The 20,681-nt window shown below is 38.6% G+C and overlaps 2 protein-coding genes across 6 annotated transcripts in view; one reads left to right on the top strand and one right to left on the bottom strand.

The window, feature by feature from the left end:
- The window catches only part of tgfbrap1 (transforming growth factor, beta receptor associated protein 1), a 53,704-nt gene extending 48,642 nt beyond the window's left edge, over positions 1-5,062 (bottom strand). Inside the window, exon 1 of one of the 5 annotated variants that reach the window (XM_020529739.2) lies at positions 5,023-5,062. The gene's annotated coding sequence lies outside the window, so the exon portion shown is untranslated. The other 4 variants (XM_020529737.2, XM_048598215.1, XM_020529738.2 and 1 more) reach the window with 4 other exon arrangements.
- An 87-nt stretch (positions 5,063-5,149) lies between these two features.
- Positions 5,150-20,102, top strand: c6h2orf49 (chromosome 6 C2orf49 homolog). The gene is made up of 4 exons (XM_020529740.2): positions 5,150-5,508; positions 7,449-7,618; positions 10,856-11,225; positions 17,030-20,102. The coding sequence occupies exons 1-4, from the start codon at positions 5,410-5,412 to the stop codon at positions 17,084-17,086; spliced, it is 696 nt and encodes a 231-aa protein (XP_020385329.2). The 5' UTR covers positions 5,150-5,409; the 3' UTR covers positions 17,087-20,102.
- Positions 20,103-20,681: the final 579 nt, after the last annotated feature.

Below are 20,681 nucleotides of genomic sequence, written 5' to 3'. Positions count from 1 at the left end.
AGCTATTAAATCATGAAGTTTTGCAGACATCATCCTTATTATTCAGGAACGGTAGTAGTTATGGAATATCAATGAAGGAGGAGGCTCATTTAAAAAAAAAGTAAAAATCTGCTATTACAAGTCTCCTTGTCTTTGCTGTAAACTCACTGCCTTGAGTCAAATTATGAGTTCAAACCCCTCTCTGCAGAGATTTCAGTACAAAATCTGGGTTGACACTTCAGTGCAGTGGAATGTTACACTATTAGAATCTTCAGATTAGAAAGAAAACAAAGGCCCTCTCAAGTATAAGTTAAAGATTTAATAACACCATGAAGATCTGGTGACTTCTCCCCAGTGGCCTTGAGAACATTTATATCTCAACCAGTGTAAATTGGGAGGGAAGAAAAAATGATAGAATGTTTATAGCACAAGAGGCTGCAATTCAGCCTGTCATGTCTGCTCCCTGCAAGGGTAGCTTGGCCAGTCCCACTCCCAAACCTTTTTCCTGAGGCCTTGCAAATTTACTTGTTCCATATAATTAGTCAATTTGCTTTTGAAAACCATGATTGAATCTGCTTTCACCACACTCAGGCAGCGCTTTCCAGATCTCAACCATTTACTACGTACACATGGTTTTGACAGCAGCCTTTTGTTCCTTTGTCTTTCAAATTAAATCAATGCTCTCTGTTTCACAACCCTTCTGTTAATAGGAACAATTTCTGTCCAGATCCTTCATGATTTTGAACAAGCAAATCTCTTCTCTAAGGAAGGCTGCATAGCTTCTCCAATCTATCCTCATAACTAAGCCCTTCATCTCTTTACCATCCTTGTAAAGCTTTTCTACACTCTATGAAGCCTTTGCATTCTTCCTATGTGCCCAAAAGTGGAGTCAATGCTTTTATACAGATTTATTATAAATTCCCTCGCTTTGCTACTCTATGCCCTTATTTACAAAGCCCAGAATCCTATATGTCATATTAACTAGCTTATCAACCTGTTCTGCCATCTTCAAAGATCAGCAAACCCAGAACTGCATATTCCTGCATCGCCATCAGAAACGCACCCTTTGGTTTGTATCACCTTTCTGCACGGTTTATGCCTAAATGAATCACTTCACACTTCTTAGCTTTGAATTTTGTCTGCCACCTTTTTTTTGTCCTTAAAGTCTATCTCCATCCTTGTCAAATTTCACAATTAAGTTTTTGTGTAATTTACAAATTTTGCCTTAGGTACACAGATTCATGTCCTTAGTACGGACTAAAACAAAAGGGCAGTGGTCCTAATATTAAGCACTGAGGTACCTGACCAAGTATCTGCCTCTATTTCAAAAAAAAAACCCATCTACCCCAACATGGTTTCCTTTCATTCAATCAACTTCATATTTATATTGTCATTAAACCTGCTAATCTATGAGCTGTACCTTTGATGATAAACCTGTTATGTGTCACTTTATCTCAGATCTTTTGGAAGTCAATGCACAACAATTTGCATTACACTAAAACAAAACACACGATTTGTCTTTAACACATCTATGATGGCTTTCATGCTCAATCCGTACTTGCTGAAGTGTCTTAATTTTGTCTCGGGTTATTGTTTCCAAAAGCATTCCCATCACTGGAGTCAAACTGACTGGCCTATAGTTGCTGGGTTTACCCTTACACCCTTTTTGAACAAGAGTGCAAGATTTGCATTTTTCTAGTCCTTTGCAGTCATACTGTATCAAAGATAGATTACACCTCTGGAATGTTCATCCTTACTTACCTCAGCATCCGCAGATGAATATGTGAAGCACAGCTAGCGTGTTAAATTTTCCTTTGTCGATTTTTAGATCATCCAGAGTCTCTCAGACCTCTGCTTTTGTGATTTAACCTTTACAGGGGAGGTGATGGCCCAGTGGTACTATCACCAGATTATTAATCCAGAAACTCAGCTAAATTCTGGAGACCCTGATCATGGCTTTGGTGGAATGTGAATTCAATAAATATCCAGAATTAGGAATCTAATGATGACCGTGAAATCACTGTCGACTGTCAGGGAAAAACCCATAAGATTCATTCATTTTCATCAGGGAAGGAAATCTACTATCCTCATCTGGTCTGGCCTACATGCAACTCCAGGGCCACAGCAATGTGGTTGACTCTTAACTGCCCTATGAAATGGCTTTGCAAGCCATGCAGCTGTCTAAACAAACAAAAAAAAACCAGAAGGACTACTTGTCATTGATACCAGCAAAAACAGCTTTGTCAACCCTACAAAGTCCTCCTTACTACCATCTGAGGTCTAGTGCCAACACTGGGACAGCTGTCTCACATTTGAGTCAAGCAACAGCCTGACATTGACTGTCAGGTATAATTCAAGTGTGACTGTGTTGGGAGAGCGCAGCCCCAGGAGTCATCAACATTGACTACATATCACAAGGTCTCATTTGGGCAAACATGGCCAGGAAACTTGCTGATTACCACGTATTGTCCTCCCTCAGCTTATGAATCAATACTCCTCCATGTTGAACAACACTTGGAGGAAAGAACTGAGGGTGGCAAGGGCACCAAATGTACTATGGGTGGGTGACTTCAATGTCCACCACCAAGAGTGGCTTGGCAGCAGCATTTCAGATTGAGCTGGTCAAGTCTTAAATGGCAAAGCTGCTAGACTGTGTCTGCAACAGGTGAGTGAACCAAAGAAAGAAAAACATACCTGACGTCACCCTCACCAAAGTGCCTGCTGCAGACATATCTGTTCATGACAGTGTCAGTACGAGTGGCCATCCCCAGTCCTCATGGAAACAAAGTCCCTCCTTCACATTGTGAACACTCTCCATAGTGTCATTTTGCTTCACATTTCCTTTGTCACTTTCCCTCTGAACTTTGATATCCTTGTTCTCGCTTGTGATATTAAACTTTTGTATGCACCTTTTTCTCCTTCATTTTACTCTCCCTTTCCTCATGCTGTGGCTTTGTGTTTTCATACCATTCTCTCTTCCAAGAATATTGATTTTACCCTAACCATCTTGTCTCTAAAGGCAGCCTATTGTCCCATCAGATTTTTGTTCATCGATCTTTGATTACAGTTTAGTTGGGGCAGATCTTACAAGTTCTTCTCTTGAATAATTCTTTTTACTTTGGATTGCTCCCTATCATTTCTCATAGCTCACATAAACACTAGGGTACAATAAGAATGATATCCCAGAGGTTCTGCAATTGACACTTAAGCACTGGAACCAAATCATTCCCCACAGCTAGCAATACTCTTTCCTTGTTGGACGAGCAATGTACTGATCTGGAAAATGCTCCTGAACTCACTTCAGAAATTCTTCTCCCTGTCTTCTCTCTACACTATTACTATTCTGGTCTACACCAGAATAATTAAAAGCCCTTTTTAACCCCGTTATAGAATCTCCACACACTTCTTTTCTTGATAATCTTTCCTATTTGATGGTTGACAGAATATGTTTAATAATGTAATACTAACTCTAATGTTTCCTAGTTCTAACCCAGATAGATCCTGTCCCCGATTCCTTTGCCATCTTTGCTCACCAGCACAGTAATATTCTCCTTAATCAATATTACCAGCCCTTTTTCTTTCTCTCTCTACTTTTGCTGAAAGATGTATCCAGAAATTGTTAAGACCCAGTCCTAGAATTGTACTGAGCCACAATCCTTTATTGCCACATTATATTCTGCACATACAGCTCACCAATGTTTTACACTATGTTTTAATTCAATAAATCTAATTTAGACCTCATCACATTTCATCATTCTCGGATTCCACTTGAAGCCTATTTCTCACTCCAATGTTACATTCTCTAAATTCATTGTATTTCTTGTTTTGATTTATTGATGTTACCTCCTTGACTCCATCCTCCTGCCAAACTAGTTTAAACCTTCCACAAAGTCAAGCAAAAAAAAAAATGCAGATTATCTGGATCACTAGCATGTAGCTCTTTCTGGGACATTGCTACACACAAATATCTGACACCAGCTTCCAAAGTGTGTTCAGCAGTTTGAGTGAAAATGAGACATATTATACAAGTAACAGTTTTCTTCCTTTCCATAACATACTTAAAAGACACATTTCTACCAAAAGGCAAAAACGAATGTACAAACTCCACCTAGAACTATGGCAGTTGCAGAATGACACATCAGTGAACTGATCCCACAGCAAAAGTCTCTGGCTTCATCGTCCATTGAAGACAATGGACAGAACACAACCAAATCTACACAAGGCATGGACCTGTTCCATAAGAATAGATTATTTTAAGTGTTGTAGTGACTACAAGTTCTACACCTTGGATGACATCATATTAATCAGTGCACAAAGATCTGTTGTGGGTAGGACTTCCATTTCTCCATTCATCCTCTTAGGAGGCTACTGAATGGATAATCATAACGTGGAGATGCTGGTGTTGGACTGGGGTGGACAAGGTCAGAAATCACACAACACCAGGTTATAGTCCAACAGGTTTATTTGAAAACGCAAGCTTTCAGAGCCTCACTCCTCCTTCAGGTTTTAGTGACGGAGATAACATCAGACACAAAATTTATTAAATAAAAGATCAAAGGTTCACAGCACTGATGTAATGATCATATGTTTAAGACATCCTCATCATTAGTGTGAAATCTTTGATCTTTTACTTATAAATTCTGTGCCTGATGCTACCTCTCTCACTAACACCTGAAGGAGGAGTGAGGCTACGAGAGCTTGCGTTTTCAAACAAACCTGTTGGATAGTCATAATAATTGGGATTTCTCACCAGACGGAAGTAGAATGCAATAAAAGAACAGACCTGTAGCACCAGAAATTTCTCTGTAGATGGTTAAGAGCCACCTACGAACATGAAATACAACTGATTTCTTAATCGCCGCTGAATAGTGAACAGACGGTTCCTTTAACTCTGCTCCAAGTGGCACCGAACTCTGTTCATTTCATTCATGAACCCTTGCAGACAATGGTCGATTTAAACATCTCTAATCGCCAGGCCCTCACCCCCAGTGACCCAAACCCTCCTCCCCTATTCTTCTCCTTACCCAAGCCTCTCGGTCCTACCTGACGTCTTCCCTAACAGTCTCACATCCGGCCCCTTCCAATACGTTTCCGACCATGTGACATCGCCGCGGGGACGACCCGGAGTCACGTGACGTAGACCGACGCGCCCCTTCCTCCTCCTGCCACGGGGGGCGCTACCGACTCGCATCTTCCACCTCCTGACACAAGGTATCGCTCCCATCCCCTCCCCACAGCCCATCACACCGCCGGGTCATTGCCCGGAGTCCCGCCGGTGGGCGTTCTCTTCCTCCCCCACCCCGAAAAAAGGGTAAAACGCGCTGGTGCAGTAGCCCACAGCTGGTTGTTTCCCTTCTTGACTGTGACGTCGAGGCTCTGATTGGTGGAACAGCGGTCACGTGACGCGGGGCCTACCGAGAGGTTCTGAAGATGGCCGTTGCGGCAGTTGAGATGAGGGAGTTCGATTCGCATTTGCTGCTGCACCCAGAGCTCCTGTCTGGGGACTTTCTGCTGCAACTCTTGGAGCAGGTGAGGGTTGTGGTGGTGTGTACCGTTAAGTACTGGCATACTCCGAGCTAAATCGGATGGTTGTAGACCGCCAGCCGCGCAGGCCCCGAAGCGGCTGGTGTTTTGTTAAAATAAAAACCGAAAGAACTGCAGATGCTGTAAATCAGGAACAAAAACAAAGTTTGTTGGAAAAGATCAGGTCTGGCAGCATCTGTGAAGGAAAAAACAGCGACCCTTCCTCAGAACTCAACAACATTGTTATCCTGTTGATGGTACAAAAACTAGAGCATGCAATTTTAAGGTTTTCTGTCTAGGGGATGTGAGGAGGAATTGTTTTATGTCGTGGGTGACAGTTATCTGGAACTTACAGCCCATGAGACTGGTGAGTGATTTTTGAAAAGAAATTAGGCACTTGGAAATAAAATTACACGGCTACAGGGATAGAATAGGGGATTTGAACTGTTGTTGAAAACTAGGCTTTAATAACTGCTTAGATGGTTTCAAAGCCAACTTTCCCTAGTTGGAAAATGCAAGAAGCAAAACACTGCAAATGCGGGCAATCTGAAATAAAAACAGACGACTACATGAAATGTTGCTGCACTAATGCTGCCTGGCATACTGAGTAATTCCAGTAATTCCTAGCTTGCTATGTTAAATTCTCAAGTAGCATGAGTATAAATTTTATTCTTGGGATTTTATCTACAAGGATATGTTGGAGTGGTTAGGATTATTCTTGAAAATAAGATTGAGGGGAGACTTGATAGGAGTGTGTAAGATGATGAGGTTAGATAAGGTAAACGGGTGGGGTGGAAAAATCCATCACTGATGGTACAAAAACTAGAACATGCAATTTTAAGGTTTTCTGTCTAGGGGGTGTGAGGAGGAATTGTTTAATGTGGTGGGTGACAGTTATCTGGAACTTGCAGCCCATGAGGCTGGTGAGTGATTTTGAAAAGAAATTAGATAGGTACTTGGAAATAAAATTACATGGCTACAGGAATAGAATAGGGGATTTGAACTGAATTCGGGCATTTGAGAGGGAATTGAATTATCTGAACAAGAAAACATTGCTGAGTTATGGGGAGAAGACAGAATGGCAGCATGTGCATTGTTCATCCAAAGCATGGATGCAGACACAATGGTAGAAAGCTTTCCTGTACTGTAACAATACCAACTCTGACTTGTGCTGAATTGGTTGTACTGCAGAGATTTGGCACACATTTGATAGTTTCAATAGCCTTCCTTTGTAATGACTGTGCTTAGATATTTTTAATTAACCTGTTCAGACATGGGGCACGTGAGACTTCAGCCTAGACCTTCTGATCTCGAGGTTTGAATGTGACTACTGTCATGAGCCTTATAACAGGATTGTTGTAATTGGGAGGAAAAGAGGATAATTAACTTCCAATTTATCGGAAGGCAGAATTAGCTGATTGTGTCTTGAATTAATGTGAGATGTGTCTGACCTCTAATGGTTTTTGTATCAATAGACAGATATGGGGGCCTCATGTAGTTTTTAATACTGGTATGAGACAAAATAATGTTCTAAAAGTGATAGATCTAATGCACTCTTTACTTGCAAGTTACACACTGCTTGTTTCTTACACTATGATACTGTCAGTATATAGTCATACAGCACAGAAACAGACCCCTCGGTCCGACTCGTCCATGCTGATTCAAAATCATTAAATTTTGCAAGTGTAAGTATTGCACTAAATATGTGGGTTTCAACAGGTAGCTTCAATTTCCACATTCTCTTTTGAATCTGAGACTTTGCCACAGTAACTGCTGAAATAGCATCAAAAATTTGGTGACTTTTGAATTAATATTTGGTGTATGTTTGTATGGTGTTTTCATTCCCATTATAGTACGCTTGGTCGGTTGGAAAGTAATATGTGCAATGTTGCAGATATCAGTGCAATTGTTTGTGGAACTTAACTAGATCTGCATATTTTATTCAGAGAAAAATAGCCACTGAGAACCTGCATGAAGCTCAGAAGGATCAGATTGTTGAAGTGTACATTCAACATGTCATTCCACTGCCGCAGAGAGAGCTGCCCAAGAATAGGTGGGGAAGAATGATGGCTGAGAAAAGAGGTCAACAGTCCATGTGTACTGCACAGGCTAAAAGGCATGTAACTTTTTGTATTGTATGGTAAATCAAAAATATTCATCAATTGTTTTGTCTTTATTGTATGAATTCCTAACTTTCAGGTTTCAGGTTATGCTTTTGTTTTTGAGCTGAATGATGGTTGTCAGCAATGGTTTTCATACAGGCAGCATTAAAAAAATAACTTGAGCGCTCACTAGGGCCATATACATATTTGGATGTGAATAATAGGCTTGTGACTCGAGCAATAAAACAAAATTCAATTATCAATGAAATTAGTCAATTACTTTTTTAAAGTACTAGTTTTATGATGTTCTTTCAGCTCTAATCAATTTTGTAAAATTCTGTTCTTAAGCTATGTATATGTTACAGAGTACAAATTCACTGAATTAATTTCAATGAACGGGGAATGTTCAGCTGCAAGTGTCTGAATAATGAGACTGCAGTATTTGTTTTGTTCTAGAATGCTTTTGTTTATTAGAAGCCTTGATGATTAACGTTATGCTGTATGCCTAATTTTGATATAAATTCAAATGTGCACATATTCATTATGTAGTATTTGTACTCATGAGGATTGTACCAATAGTTGCTTATTATTTATAATTTACTCATGCAACCATGGCATCATTGAGAACCATTTTTCACTTCAGTGTTATACTTGTTTCCAACATCCCAGGTAACTTATTTGCTATGAAACGATTTGTAGTGACTTGGAAATGTTTAGTGTTTATATATATAGAAGAGTTGCAATTTCGCTTAAACTAATTAAATATCCTAACCACATTTTGATTAATGACTGACAATCAAATCCATAATGTGATGGCCCTCCGCATCGGAGATCTGGTTATCAATATTCCTGCTAAGATCCTATGTTAACTTCCTTTGCGCTGTACTATCTCACTACTCCTAGAACACTTATTAAAATCACCTTGTGTTATTTGTTCTTTCTTTATTCTTTCATGGAAATCTATGCATTGATGGCAAAGCCAGCATTTGTTGCTCGTTCCTAATTATCCTTGAGAAGGTAGTGAGCTGCTTCTTTATCGGGTCATACAGCATGGAAACACGTCCTTTGGTCCAACCATAATTCCAAACTAAACTAGTCCCACATGCCTGTGCTTGGCCTATGTCCGTCAAACCTTTATTATTCATGTATTTATCTAACTGTCTCTTCAATGCTGTAACTGTACCTGTATCCACCACTTCCTCTGGAAGTTCATTTCGCACACAAACCACACTGTTTTTTTAAAAAAAAAAATGCCCCTCCTGTCTTTTTTACATCTTTCTTACATTAATAGCCACCTCCCCCAGTCTTGAAATCCCCCACCCTAAGGAAAAGTCACCTACCATTCACCTTATCTGTACCCCTCATGATTTTATAAACCTCTATAAGGTCACCCCTGAACCTCTTTCACTCCAGTGAAAAAAGTCCCAGCCTGTCCAGCCTCCCCTATCTATATGTGATGCAAACTTCAAATAAGTATGTACCTGAATCTCAGGTCTCTGTTCTACAACACCACCCAAGACCTTACTTTTAGTTGTGTAAGTCTTATCTTTATTTGTTTTACAAAATGCAGTACCTTGCATTGATCCAAATTAAATTCCATCTGCCACACTTCAGCCCATTGACCCAATTGATCAAGATCTCTTTGTAATCTTAAATAACCTTCTTCACTGTCCACTATACTACTAATCTTGATGTTATCCGCAAACTTACTAACCACGTTTTCTATATGCTCATCGAAATCATTCATGTAAATGACAAAGAAAAGTGGACCAAGCACTGATCCCTGTGGAATAGTGCTGGTCACAGGCCTCCAGTCTGAAAAACAACCCTCCACCATCACACTGTCTCCTGCTGATAAGCCAATTTTGTATCCAGTTGGCAAGCTCACCCTGAATTCCATGTGATCTAACTTTACAAATTAGTCTACCATTTAGAAGCTTGTCAAAGGTTTACTAAAACCCAAGTAAGCAATGTGTACGTTTCTGTCCTCATCAATCATCTTGGTTACTTCCTCAATCAAGTTTGTGAGACACAATTTCCCTCGCACAAAACCATACTGACTATTGCTAATCATTCCTTACCTCTCCAAATGTATGTAAATCCTATCTTTCAGAATCACTTCCAACAACTTGCCCACCACTAAAGTCAGACTCTCAGGTCTGCGGTTCCCAGGCTTCACTTTACAACCCTTAAAAATCAAAAGGCACAACATGAGCTACTCTCCAGTCATTTGACACCTCATCCATGTTTATAGATGATAAATATATTTCTGCAATGGGCCCTGCAATTTCTTCCCTAACTTCCCACAAAGTCCTGGGATACATCATATCAGGTCCCTGAGGTATGTCCACCTTGATATTTTCTAAGATCTCCAGCATTACTACTTCTGTAATGTGAGCTGTTTTCAAAACATCAGTATTTATTTCTGAGTTCTTTAGCCTTTGTTTCTTCAAACACTACTGAAATTGATCTGATGCAGGAACTTCCACAATATTTTTCAGAAGAGTTTTTTTGAGTTTTGACCCAGTGATAGCAAAGGCAATAAAGTCGGAGTTGTTTGTCGATTGGCGGGGAGCTTGCAGATTGGTGGTGTTCCAATATGTCTTGTGCACTTGTCCTTTGTCGGCCACTGAGATCATGGTTTAGAAAGTTAGAAGCTGCTGTTGAGAATATTTGGCTGGTTTCTACTGTGCATCTCTGACTTCTACACACCAGAACTATTCTGTTCCAGTGGTAAGAGGAGTGAATGTTTTAAGATCATGTTTGGAGTGTGGTTGTTTTGTCTCGAATGGCGTCAAGCTTCGAGTGTTGCTGGAGGCACTTCTTCCAGACAGATGGAGAGCATTCTATCACAATCCTGATTGTGCCCTCGCGGAGGGCGAATCAAGTCAAGAGATGTCTTACTCACGGTAGGATTTCCCAGTTTTATGGCTGGTCCAGTTCAGTTTTTGTATGTTGGTGATCCCTAGGATGCTAATACGGAGCAATCACAATGCCATTAATTGTCAAGGTGAGATGGTTAGATTCTCTCTTTGAGAAGGGCATTGCTTGGCATTTGCGTGGTGTGAATATATTGAAATGTATAAAATGTTTAATAGTTACCCAAGGACAGACTCTCTATTAATCAATATTTTATATGAGGAATAATTACTTTGACCATAATGGATTGCATGATTTTTCATTTCAAGGTGTTCCATTTGGACATTTTAATTTGGTGTTCAGCTTACAGCCATATATCACTTATTTTACAGACCAACGCTGGAGGGCTCGAGGAAAAGACCACTAATTGTGTTTGATGGCAGCTCTACAAGCACGAAAATAAAGCTCAAAAAAACCGAAAATGCAATGGCCGATCAACTAAAGCAGTCGCCAACAGGAAACATGGGCTCCGCCCACATTAATAAACTGTCTGTCCAGCCAAGTGGCACAAATATTCTGACCGATAATAATGTGGTCAAAAGTCCAGTTCAAGGTGTTGTACCTAGCAATGATATGATTACCGTGAAACATGGAGGTGTTATGCCTTTGAAAACCTCTCCATTGCCTTACCCAACATCTGGAGGCACCAATCCCATAAAACTAAAGCGAGCACTTGCAAAAGATGGAGAGGGAGATGCACCAGTAAGTTTTAAAATTTACCGTTTTTAGCCAGACCTGACAGGACATGCAAATTTAGATTTTTTTGCACGCTTGTGTAATTGCGATGTTGTAGCTGTAATGTAACTTTTTATGGAATTTTCTGAAATAACCATGAACTATATCAGTGAAAGCACAGATTCTGAAGAATGGCATTAGAACAGATTGTTTGTTATATTAATTGGAAATTATTTCATAAATAGTCTTGTGTAATGGTTCAAGTTAGCGCATTTGTCCAATAAACATACTCGTATCTGAGCTTACATTTGTTTGTTTTTTTTGAGTGATATTTATTATTTAGCAAAATTAGATTTATTCCAATAAAAATTGATACACAAGGCAACCTAGGCAATAAATCTTATTCCAGCATCAGTTCTCACTGCAGTTTTCTAGTCATTGTTATAAATTATAATTTTGAATACTGTACATATTTGAATTAATCTTTAGTTCCGTTCAGATCATGGGTGCTTCCTGCTATTTATTCAAGATGAAGCAATAACCCTAGTGCCCACACTTGTCAGCAGGGTTTTGTAGAAGTTGCTTTTGCCTCGCCTTGCAATCGATATTTTTTAAAGGAAAGATTAGCCAGGGTTTAAAGAGCTTGCATAAGTAATGCAAGATATTTTTAATTGTAAAACGTGGACTAATTTTAATATTCTATCTATTTATTGCTGTGAACTGTTTAAAGTAACATCTTGTTGAAATGCAAGTGGCATTATTCGAGTTTGATATGCTAGAATGTCAGTGTCTTAATGCGCTTGTCTTCAAATTAATGTCTTACGGATGTGAAGAACTTTTAGGCATGACAAGCCTTCTAGAGCAGGGTCTGAACTGTGGTCCATGAGATACCCTCACCCTACAGCTGCTAAAAAAAAATGATAATTAAGCAATAAAGACTGCTAGTGCTGCTTTCTGCTGACATTGTTTATTACTTTACTGGGCCTTCCATCGGCCTGCTCAACTATCTGGGAACGTTCTGGAAATTCTAGTGCAATGCAAGTCCTTGTATAATTTGTCTCTTGTCTCATACTTTAATTTTTGTAATTGTGTGTTTAGAGAATGGGCTTTCCCTAAGGAGAAAGATAGGTAAACTTGCCACCTATTTAGAATCATAGAATGATTCAACACAGAAGGGGGCCATTTGATCCATCTTACTTTTGCTTGGTATGTGATAGATCTATCCAATTATCCCGACACTCTGCTCTTGCTTGTTAGCCCTTTCAATTTTTTTCATTTTTCAATTTTCCTTTGAGTATTTTTAGGTAGTTTTAACCTTTTCAGTTGCAGTTCAGATCACAGAATACATTGTATGTATTCGCATAGCTCCTGAAGGTTGAAAGATTTAATGCTGTTGTACTAGATCTCTTAACCAAGTGATCATTCATCTATGGGCTAATGAGTATTGGAAAGCCATTTGGTGACTGAACATTATACCTATGCCTGTTAGCTCTGACTTCGGTTTATTTATTGCTGACAGAATAAAGGAATTTAGGAACAAAATAAAAGTAAGAGATTTAGGACAGAGGCTAAATCATTTTACACAGTTGTGAAGTGGTAGAATGCACTGCTAGTGCAAGTTATTGAAGTACATGCAATGTGAACTTTTAAGAATAGGTTAGATCTATGGTTATAGGAATGAGACTTGTATATGGAAACAGAGTAGGCACATCTATTTAGGATATCAGCTTTTGTATAGCATAAGCACCAATATGGAATCACACTTTGATTTCTATCACTAGTAGATCAGTTTTCCATGTGAAAGCATTGTTTGCTTTTTCATCTCTTGAGCACATAAGCATCTCTTCACAAACCTTCCTTTTATACACTGTTTTAATAACTGTCCTTAGAAATGGTCAATTCCCTTCCAGAAGGGTAGCCCTGTATCAGAGCGATTGGCCTGACATCTGTTGTAGGGAAAAATACTAATGTACAACTTCCCTTCATATGAAGTCCTTTAGGACTTCCAGTCAGTCAACTGTTGAGTAACAATTACAGGAAAGATGGTTAATGATGAATAATTCCTAACAAAGCACCTAAAAATCCAAGTAAGAAATGTAGTTGTAATTCACCAATGTACATCCAGATTGTAGTGTCAGTAAAAATGAGAAGCAGACTTCTCAAAGCAAATTTCATTGGAAAATTAAGGATCATTTTCGTGATTGGGGGAGTAAAAACTTCGAGTGTATTTTGCTATGATTTAGATTCTATCTTAATGTTTGTTTGTGACTTGAGTTCAGACATCAAGACTAAAGTAATTCATCCTCCTGGACCTGTTTTAAAGATGAAATATGTTAAGGAAAGTAGATATTTAGGTTTCAGGATGATTTTAGCCACTTCTACTGGATGTCTTTGAGGAAAGCAGAAGGTCATTACCATATTGCAAATATTAAATATCAAGGATCAACATGAAAACAGTCTTCTAAGAAAGAATAGGTTTTAGAAGCAGATGGATTAATAGGGAAAGTTATTGCTCAAATATGAAGAGTTTTTTAAAATTCATGTGTGGGTGTCACTTGCTGGGCCTGCATTTATTGCACGTCCCTAGTTGCCTTGGTGGTGTGCTGCCTTCTTGAACAGCAGCAGATGCTCAGTGTAGGCCAGTATATTTGAAGATGTGTTCTGAGAAGTCTGGACTTGCTTCCAAATTACAAAATAACTTTTTAATGTACCTTGAATCCGGTAGTGCATCCCAAATCTTCATTAATCATTGCACACGTTAATTTTTTTAAAAATTCATTCAAGGGATGTGAGCCAGCATTTAGTGTCTGTCCCTAATTGGCTTTGAAAATGTGATGGTAAGCCACCTTCTTGAACTGCTGCAGCCTGTAGTGAAGGTACTCCCAACAGTACTGTTAGCTTCAGAGTTTTGATCTAGCCATAATGAAGGACCATATTTCTCACTTAGGAAGGTATGCAACTTAGTGATGTTCCGATGCACCTGCTGTCTTTGTCCTCCTGTAGTGTAGATACTTTCAGTTGTTGTAATGTATCTTGCATATTTTCCACACTACAGCTTTGGTCTTATTCAACATTGGTGCACCAATTAGCCGAGCCACTTTGTCCTAGATTGTGTTGAGTTTTTGGAGCTGCACTCAGTGGGTCAAGTGGAAACCATGCCATCAAAATCCTGGCTTGTGTCTTTGTAAATGGGTGGAGAGGCTCTAGGAAGTCAAGAATTGTGCCATTGTCATAGATCTGCTGTTGTAGCTATGAGATTTATGGTCAGTCCCATAAATGCTAACTGAACTAACCAAGATCCCTAAGATGTTGAATGTGAATGAATTTGGTGATGGTCATGCTGTTGAATGTCAAAGGAAAGTGGTTATCCTGTCTTAGTGGACATGACTATTGCTTGACCTTTGTATGCCACAAATGTTATTTGCCACTTACCAATCCCCTGCTGCTTTATTATCGAAAGGATGATGACTATCAGAAATTCGGAACTCTGGTGTCCAACAATCGCAATTACGTTCCTTTTTGCAGCTGATCAGTCCTAGGCAATTTACAATTTTTTTGTTGGCCAGATGTGGATGATGATGCTATACTGAAACAGCATGGTTAGAGATGTTGCTAATTCTGGAGTACACGTCTTCAGCACTACAGCCTGGATGGGTCAGGGCCCGTTGCCTTTATTCTATCTATAGTTTTGTACAGAATTGGACTCCATACTGGAATTGAGGTCCAATCAATAATTTTCAAATGTTTAGTATAATTTAGTTTTGTATTTGATGGCCTAGAATTTCAGTTTGGTTTTGCTGCCTGCATAGCTTGCATGGTGTTCACCGTTAATGTCATTGGGGAATGCAGTGCAGATTTCGGCTAGCAGCACCTTGTGCCCCAGGAATCTACATTGCATAACGGTGCTACATAAACAGTTTTGTTTTCCTTCCGTGATTTCCAAATCTAGAGAGTTAATGCATCTACAAAATCCTTGCCTATTTCTTTTGATAACTTGGTAGTGTTGTCATGTGGTTGAGCGGTCAAGGTGCTAGACTAAGGGATCAGCCTCTTCGGTGGTGTGGGTTTGAATCCCACAAATTTCTTGTGTGGCTCTGTGGCCCTGTGGTTAGCACTGCTGCCTCATACTGCCTGGGATCCAGGTTTGATTCCAGTCTTAGGCTACTGTCTGTGTGGAATTTGCACGTTCTCCCTATATCTGTGTAGGTTTCTGTCAGATGCTCCGGTTTCTTTCCACAGTGCAAAGATATGCAGGTTAGTGGCTTGGCTATGCTAAATTGCCCCACATGTCTAGGGAGGTGCGGGCTAGATGGATAAGCCATGGTAAATGCGGGGTAATGGGGATAGAGTGGTGGTTGAGATGGGGTGGGATGCTCTTTGAAAGGTTGGTGCAGACTCAGTGGTCTGAATGGCCTCTGTCTGCATTATAAGGATCCTGTGATTCTAAGTTGCAAGATTCTAGAATATTGTCCATCTTAAAAGTATTATTTTCAGCATTTGAAACTTGTGCTTGCATCTCTTATACTTTCTTCCTATCCATTTTTTTGGATCTTCCCTTTTTTTTTTTTTGCATTTATGTAACCCTTTTATTTATTTCCTTCAATGACTTTCTGAAATTGTCTGTAGATGTACTGTGGAACTAAGTGTAAGCTAGTTCCAGACATTTTTCTAAAGTTAAATTGTATCTGTGTCCATAACACGAAAGTGAAGGTCTATATATACACTTGGGTATCAGAAGGAAATTAGAAGTAAGATTTGACTGTGGGTGAAAAAATATTTTAAATCTGGTGTCTATAGAAGCACTTTGCTGAAACCCATCTCTCCAAACAAATTAACCATCTTCCTAATTTCAGACCAAGTAGATTTTCTAACTTTCCAAAGAGGATTGTGTTTCAGAGCAAGTTTTCATGAGTCCAGATAGCGTTTCAGTTTATTATATTAGTGCTGGAGAAACTTAAGGAATTCTAATCCTGGCTGGGTTTACAAGGATCTAATGAAGGTGCCTGTATTATGATTAAAACTGCAACATAATTCCTTGTTTTCAACAGTTCTGTGACAAAAGGTCTAATGGCAAATCGATTAAATTTTTAAAAAAAATTTTCATACTTGAGTCAATGATTGATTCATTGAATCCCTCAGGCAGCCTGGGACATCCTCCTTTAACCAAGGATGTTGATGCAGATTCTACTGTCCAAACTCCATCAAATCATGCTCTAAATTTCAGTACTGACAATGATTAGAATCGGTTTCAGTTCAGTCAATGTTTGCGAGGAGCCAACTGGCAGACAAAGCAATTATCAGGAAAATTTCAGGAGAAAAAAGTGATCTGTTTCACTCACTGAATATATTTATCACTTTGTTTTTAATTCTGATTTCCAGCATCCACAATATTTTCTTTTAGTGAAACTGAGACCATTTGATCAGAAATGATTGGGAGAGCATATCAGAACTGTACATTGGCAAACATCTGGTTTGACTAATCCAATTTAAGTTTAATGTTTACCAGGTAATCCCGATGGTGGATGCCATACAGTTGAGGCCTGAATGCATGGCATGGTTCTCCTTAGGTACCACTTTGCTCTAGTTAACAAAACAGTCAGAAAATATGTTTGCTGAATGTTTACAGATATTACATTGCACAGTTAAATTACATCTTGCTCATACCTAGTGCTGATGAAACACAAAAAGCAATCATGAAACCTTTCCACTCCAAATACATCTTGTACAACTTGGCAATTTAGTCAGTACATTAGTGCTGATATAGACACGGGGTGCTCAGAACAGTTACATATTATTTAGAATTGCAAATAATGCTTTGTTTTTGCCTGCAGGTGGAGTTAAGATCTACAGAGCCAAAGAAAAAGATTCAACATATTACCTGGCCATAAGGTCTGACAGTCCTGTTTTTACAGAGGAGGTGTTTCATTTACATTTTGATGTTGTCATGCCAACTAACGTGTTGGAAATGGCAGACTGGAAAACCAACTGGGAGTAAGGCATCCATTAAGCAGTTAATTGATGTCCATGATCCGTTTTGGTTCTGTAAAATAGACCAGCCAGTGAAGAGGTATCTTTCACTGAACAATTTTATACTATAATACAAATTATATAGTTGCTTTCTGTTTGTGAAAGGAACAAGTTCACTTTTGAATAGAAATAGGAATATTCTGTCAGTCACAAATCAGGTATAATACTTCACTTTTATGCACAATTTACGCAAGTCTGCATTTAACAAACTATATGTTTGGTCTAAATTTGAGACACCTTTTTTAAAAAAAAAGCTTAAAGGTAATTAAAACTCATATGCTTCTGTTAACATTGCATTGTATTTTCCCAGATATTGTCATTTTCCAATCTTAAGTCATGAGAACATTGGCGTTTTAGTGTTGGCGACAAAAGTCTCGGCAATTAAAAACGTAATACCTGTAGTTGGTTTCTATGATGTACTAATGGAAACTTATGCCTCTTTAATAAATCCAGGGTGGATGATCTCCATGATGTTCGTTGGTTCTGCTATTAAATGCAAATTTGGTATAATTGATTATTTCATTGGGCACTAAAATGTCCCAAATTTTAAATTTCCTTGTCAGACATGATTATGCTGTGTTCACCTGTATGAATGTAGGAATATTTACCTGAGTAACTTGAAACCTCTTAAATTGTTCAGTGTGTGGCTGAGCTTCTGGATTCATACCATTCATGTGAACTAACAATGCAAAATCAAAATTCAGTGCAAATGTTTTCTTCATTTTCCTTTTACAGTAGTTTGCTAATGAAGGCAACTAAGGGATCCACATGCAAAAAAATGTTTAATTTATTATAATGCATGGTCATTTCTTAGGAATGCCTCAATTAAATTCACAAATGTTGAGTTACTTTCCACTCCCATTGTTATACAGTTCACTCATTGAGTTTAATACTTACCTAATGAGCAAGTCTGACTGAAGTGTAATAAGCTATCTTGAATATATTCATGGCAAGAATACCATTCAGGATAAACAGCATATAACTTTTTAAAAATTTTGTTGATGGTTGTTTTGTGCCCATCAAGGTGATGGATAGTAGCACAGTGTTAGGATGTGAAACAGTTACGCATGACCGGGATCTGATATTGGCATCTAACAGGCCAAGGTCAGGTATATCGTAACTAGCTGCCATGTATTTACTTTGCCTCAACAATCTCTCTCTCTCAATGTGCCTTAACATTCAGAAACACAAATCTACTGTATCAATACAATGCTTCCATTTCCCTGAAGAACCAAGCCTGTGCCCTAAGATTGGTAATTAGTGCCAAAATATATGTGCAGTTCAGCAGGTGACCCATCAAGTTAAGACAGCCAAAGATTTGCTTTCATCAAAGTTCACAAATAGGAAAGAGGGATGGAATCAAATCCAGCTGCCACAGGTGAAAAGTCATACGTTAAGTCCCACATTCCTAACATGGTTGCAAACAGATGTCTGTATATTTACTACTTTGCTGAATTTACATTACCAGGCAATATAATTAAAACTGGTGCATTCCAAAACTATGATGTGTGAAGGGTTGTGACTATTAATACAAAAAATGACAAGATTTGTAGCATCTCCCTTTTATATATAATTTTGCACAGTAACTTCAACTATCTGTCAGCAGAAAAAGCAGTTTTATCAAGTCAGCAGATCAACACTCCTATTTAAAAAGGGATTTTTTTTAAAAACCCAAAAGATGTTCAATATTTTGTATAAACAAAAGGGTCTAGACCTGAAACGTCAGCTTTCCTGCTCCTCTGATGCTGCTTGGCCTGCTGTGTTCATCCAGCTCTACACTTTATTATCTTAGAATCATGTAGTGCCTTTCTTGACGTAGGAATATAGAAAGCACTTTACAAGCAATGAAGTGCTTTATGAAGCAGATGCGCTGGTGGGAAACAGCAGCCAGTTTGTGCTCAGCAAAGTCACACAAACGCTAATACCACAGAAATTGATGTTGGAAGAATCTCTTCATTCTTCAAGTAATGGCATTTGATCTTCTACATCCTCCTGAGTAGGTAAATGGGATCTAGGTTTAATACCTTAGAAAGATGGTGCAGCATTTCCTCATTATTACACTAAAGTTTCAATTTAGTTTGTGCTTGTTTCTAGAATGGAACTTGGACCCACACTCTTCTGATTGAGAGGCATGTATGCTTGTATTGAACTATAACAGACAACAAAAGTGGACCCTTAAGTGATGACACAGATGGGAACCCTGTGACAGTTAATGCCTCAGAGACTAAAGCACTGAGTCTGTTTTGAACTAGAGGTGTTCCTGTTGTCTGTTAGCGCCATGAAACTAAACAAACGAAGCAGACTCCTTGGAAATAAAAACTAGGTAGCAGGCAAGCAGTTCTTAAGGGAGATAATCAAATAGTGGTAGTAACAGGAAGCGGTAGAAGGGTTGATTCTTAAAGTTAGAGGGAGTGTATTGTGGCAAAAGACCTGGGGGACAGTTTTAACCTAATATTGTGGTAATATATCATTTTGTCACTGTTAATACTGTGCCTATCTCTTTCTCAATTACATTGCCATTAAATTCTGCATATAGGTTTTGAGGTGAGGTGCAAATTGTTGTATATATTATTAATCTTCAGACACAGTAAATCATAGCTATCTTATGCTCTGCTTTCTGAATTAATACTACCATTATGTACAAAAAGCTGTTGTTAACACTGATATTAAATTAAAATGCCTGTCAAAATAAGCTCTGGGTTACCAAACTATATTGCATTTATCTTTGAACCCCTCTTGACTGCTACTTGAACTGTAAATTACTTATTTTGTCGGAAATAGCAGAAGTTTACATGACATTGTTTTAGATGTGTGTAATTTTTGTATGAGTGGTAAAAATAATCATGACTTTTTAAAATAAATGTTCTTGAGTCTTTAATCTTCCTTCTGTTTCCCCCCACCTCTCTTCACCACCATCTTCTAACACACTCATATGGATAAATACAATTGGCACCATGTGCACATTCATACTTGATTGATTTAGAGCTCAGATCATGTACGTGATAGGTGCAGAACACATTGTTAGCAGACAAGTTTAATTTAACAAATTATTTCTCTAATTTCTCTTCTATAAATCCATTTGGGACTTTGTTATGAACTGTGTGGCTGTTTACTTTTACAGATGCCTCAATTGAATAATAATGCATGACAAGTCAAGTGAAAGGCCTGATGGAATGTGTGTCACTTTGTCTATTGTCTTGCACCACAACCAAAATTTTATGTATTAATAGTCCATTATAATTTTCAAGACGTAGCTTTTACAGCACATGAAAGCAAAACCAACCACACATTTGCATTGAAGTATGAAATTTAAAGCAATGCTATATGTTGGACTGTGTTGTGATGTACAAAAGCATCATGTTTTGGGGCTCTGGGACAGTAGATTTACACCTGATGTAAGCATCCTCCTGTCAGCATTATTTTCAAGGAATTGTGAATCCTCATAGGGAGGAAATT

Source organism: Rhincodon typus, chromosome 6 (genome assembly GCF_021869965.1).
Source record: "Rhincodon typus isolate 14 chromosome 6, sRhiTyp1.1, whole genome shotgun sequence".
Taxonomy (NCBI): domain Eukaryota; kingdom Metazoa; phylum Chordata; class Chondrichthyes; order Orectolobiformes; family Rhincodontidae; genus Rhincodon; species Rhincodon typus.
The sequence above is the reverse complement of the archived record's forward strand: the minus strand, read 5'-3'. Positions and strand labels throughout refer to the sequence as shown.

Bases quoted from the DNA above. Each gene is read 5' to 3' on its own strand.
- c6h2orf49 (XM_020529740.2), top strand. From the start codon at position 5,410: ATGGCCGTTGCGGCAGTTGAGATGAGGGAGTTCGATTCGCATTTGCTG. The intron at 5,509-7,448 runs GTGAGGGTTGTG...TATTTTATTCAG, and splicing joins TGCTGCAACTCTTGGAGCAG to AGAAAAATAGCCACTGAGAA. The intron at 11,226-17,029 runs GTAAGTTTTAAA...TTTTGCCTGCAG, and splicing joins ATGGAGAGGGAGATGCACCA to GTGGAGTTAAGATCTACAGA.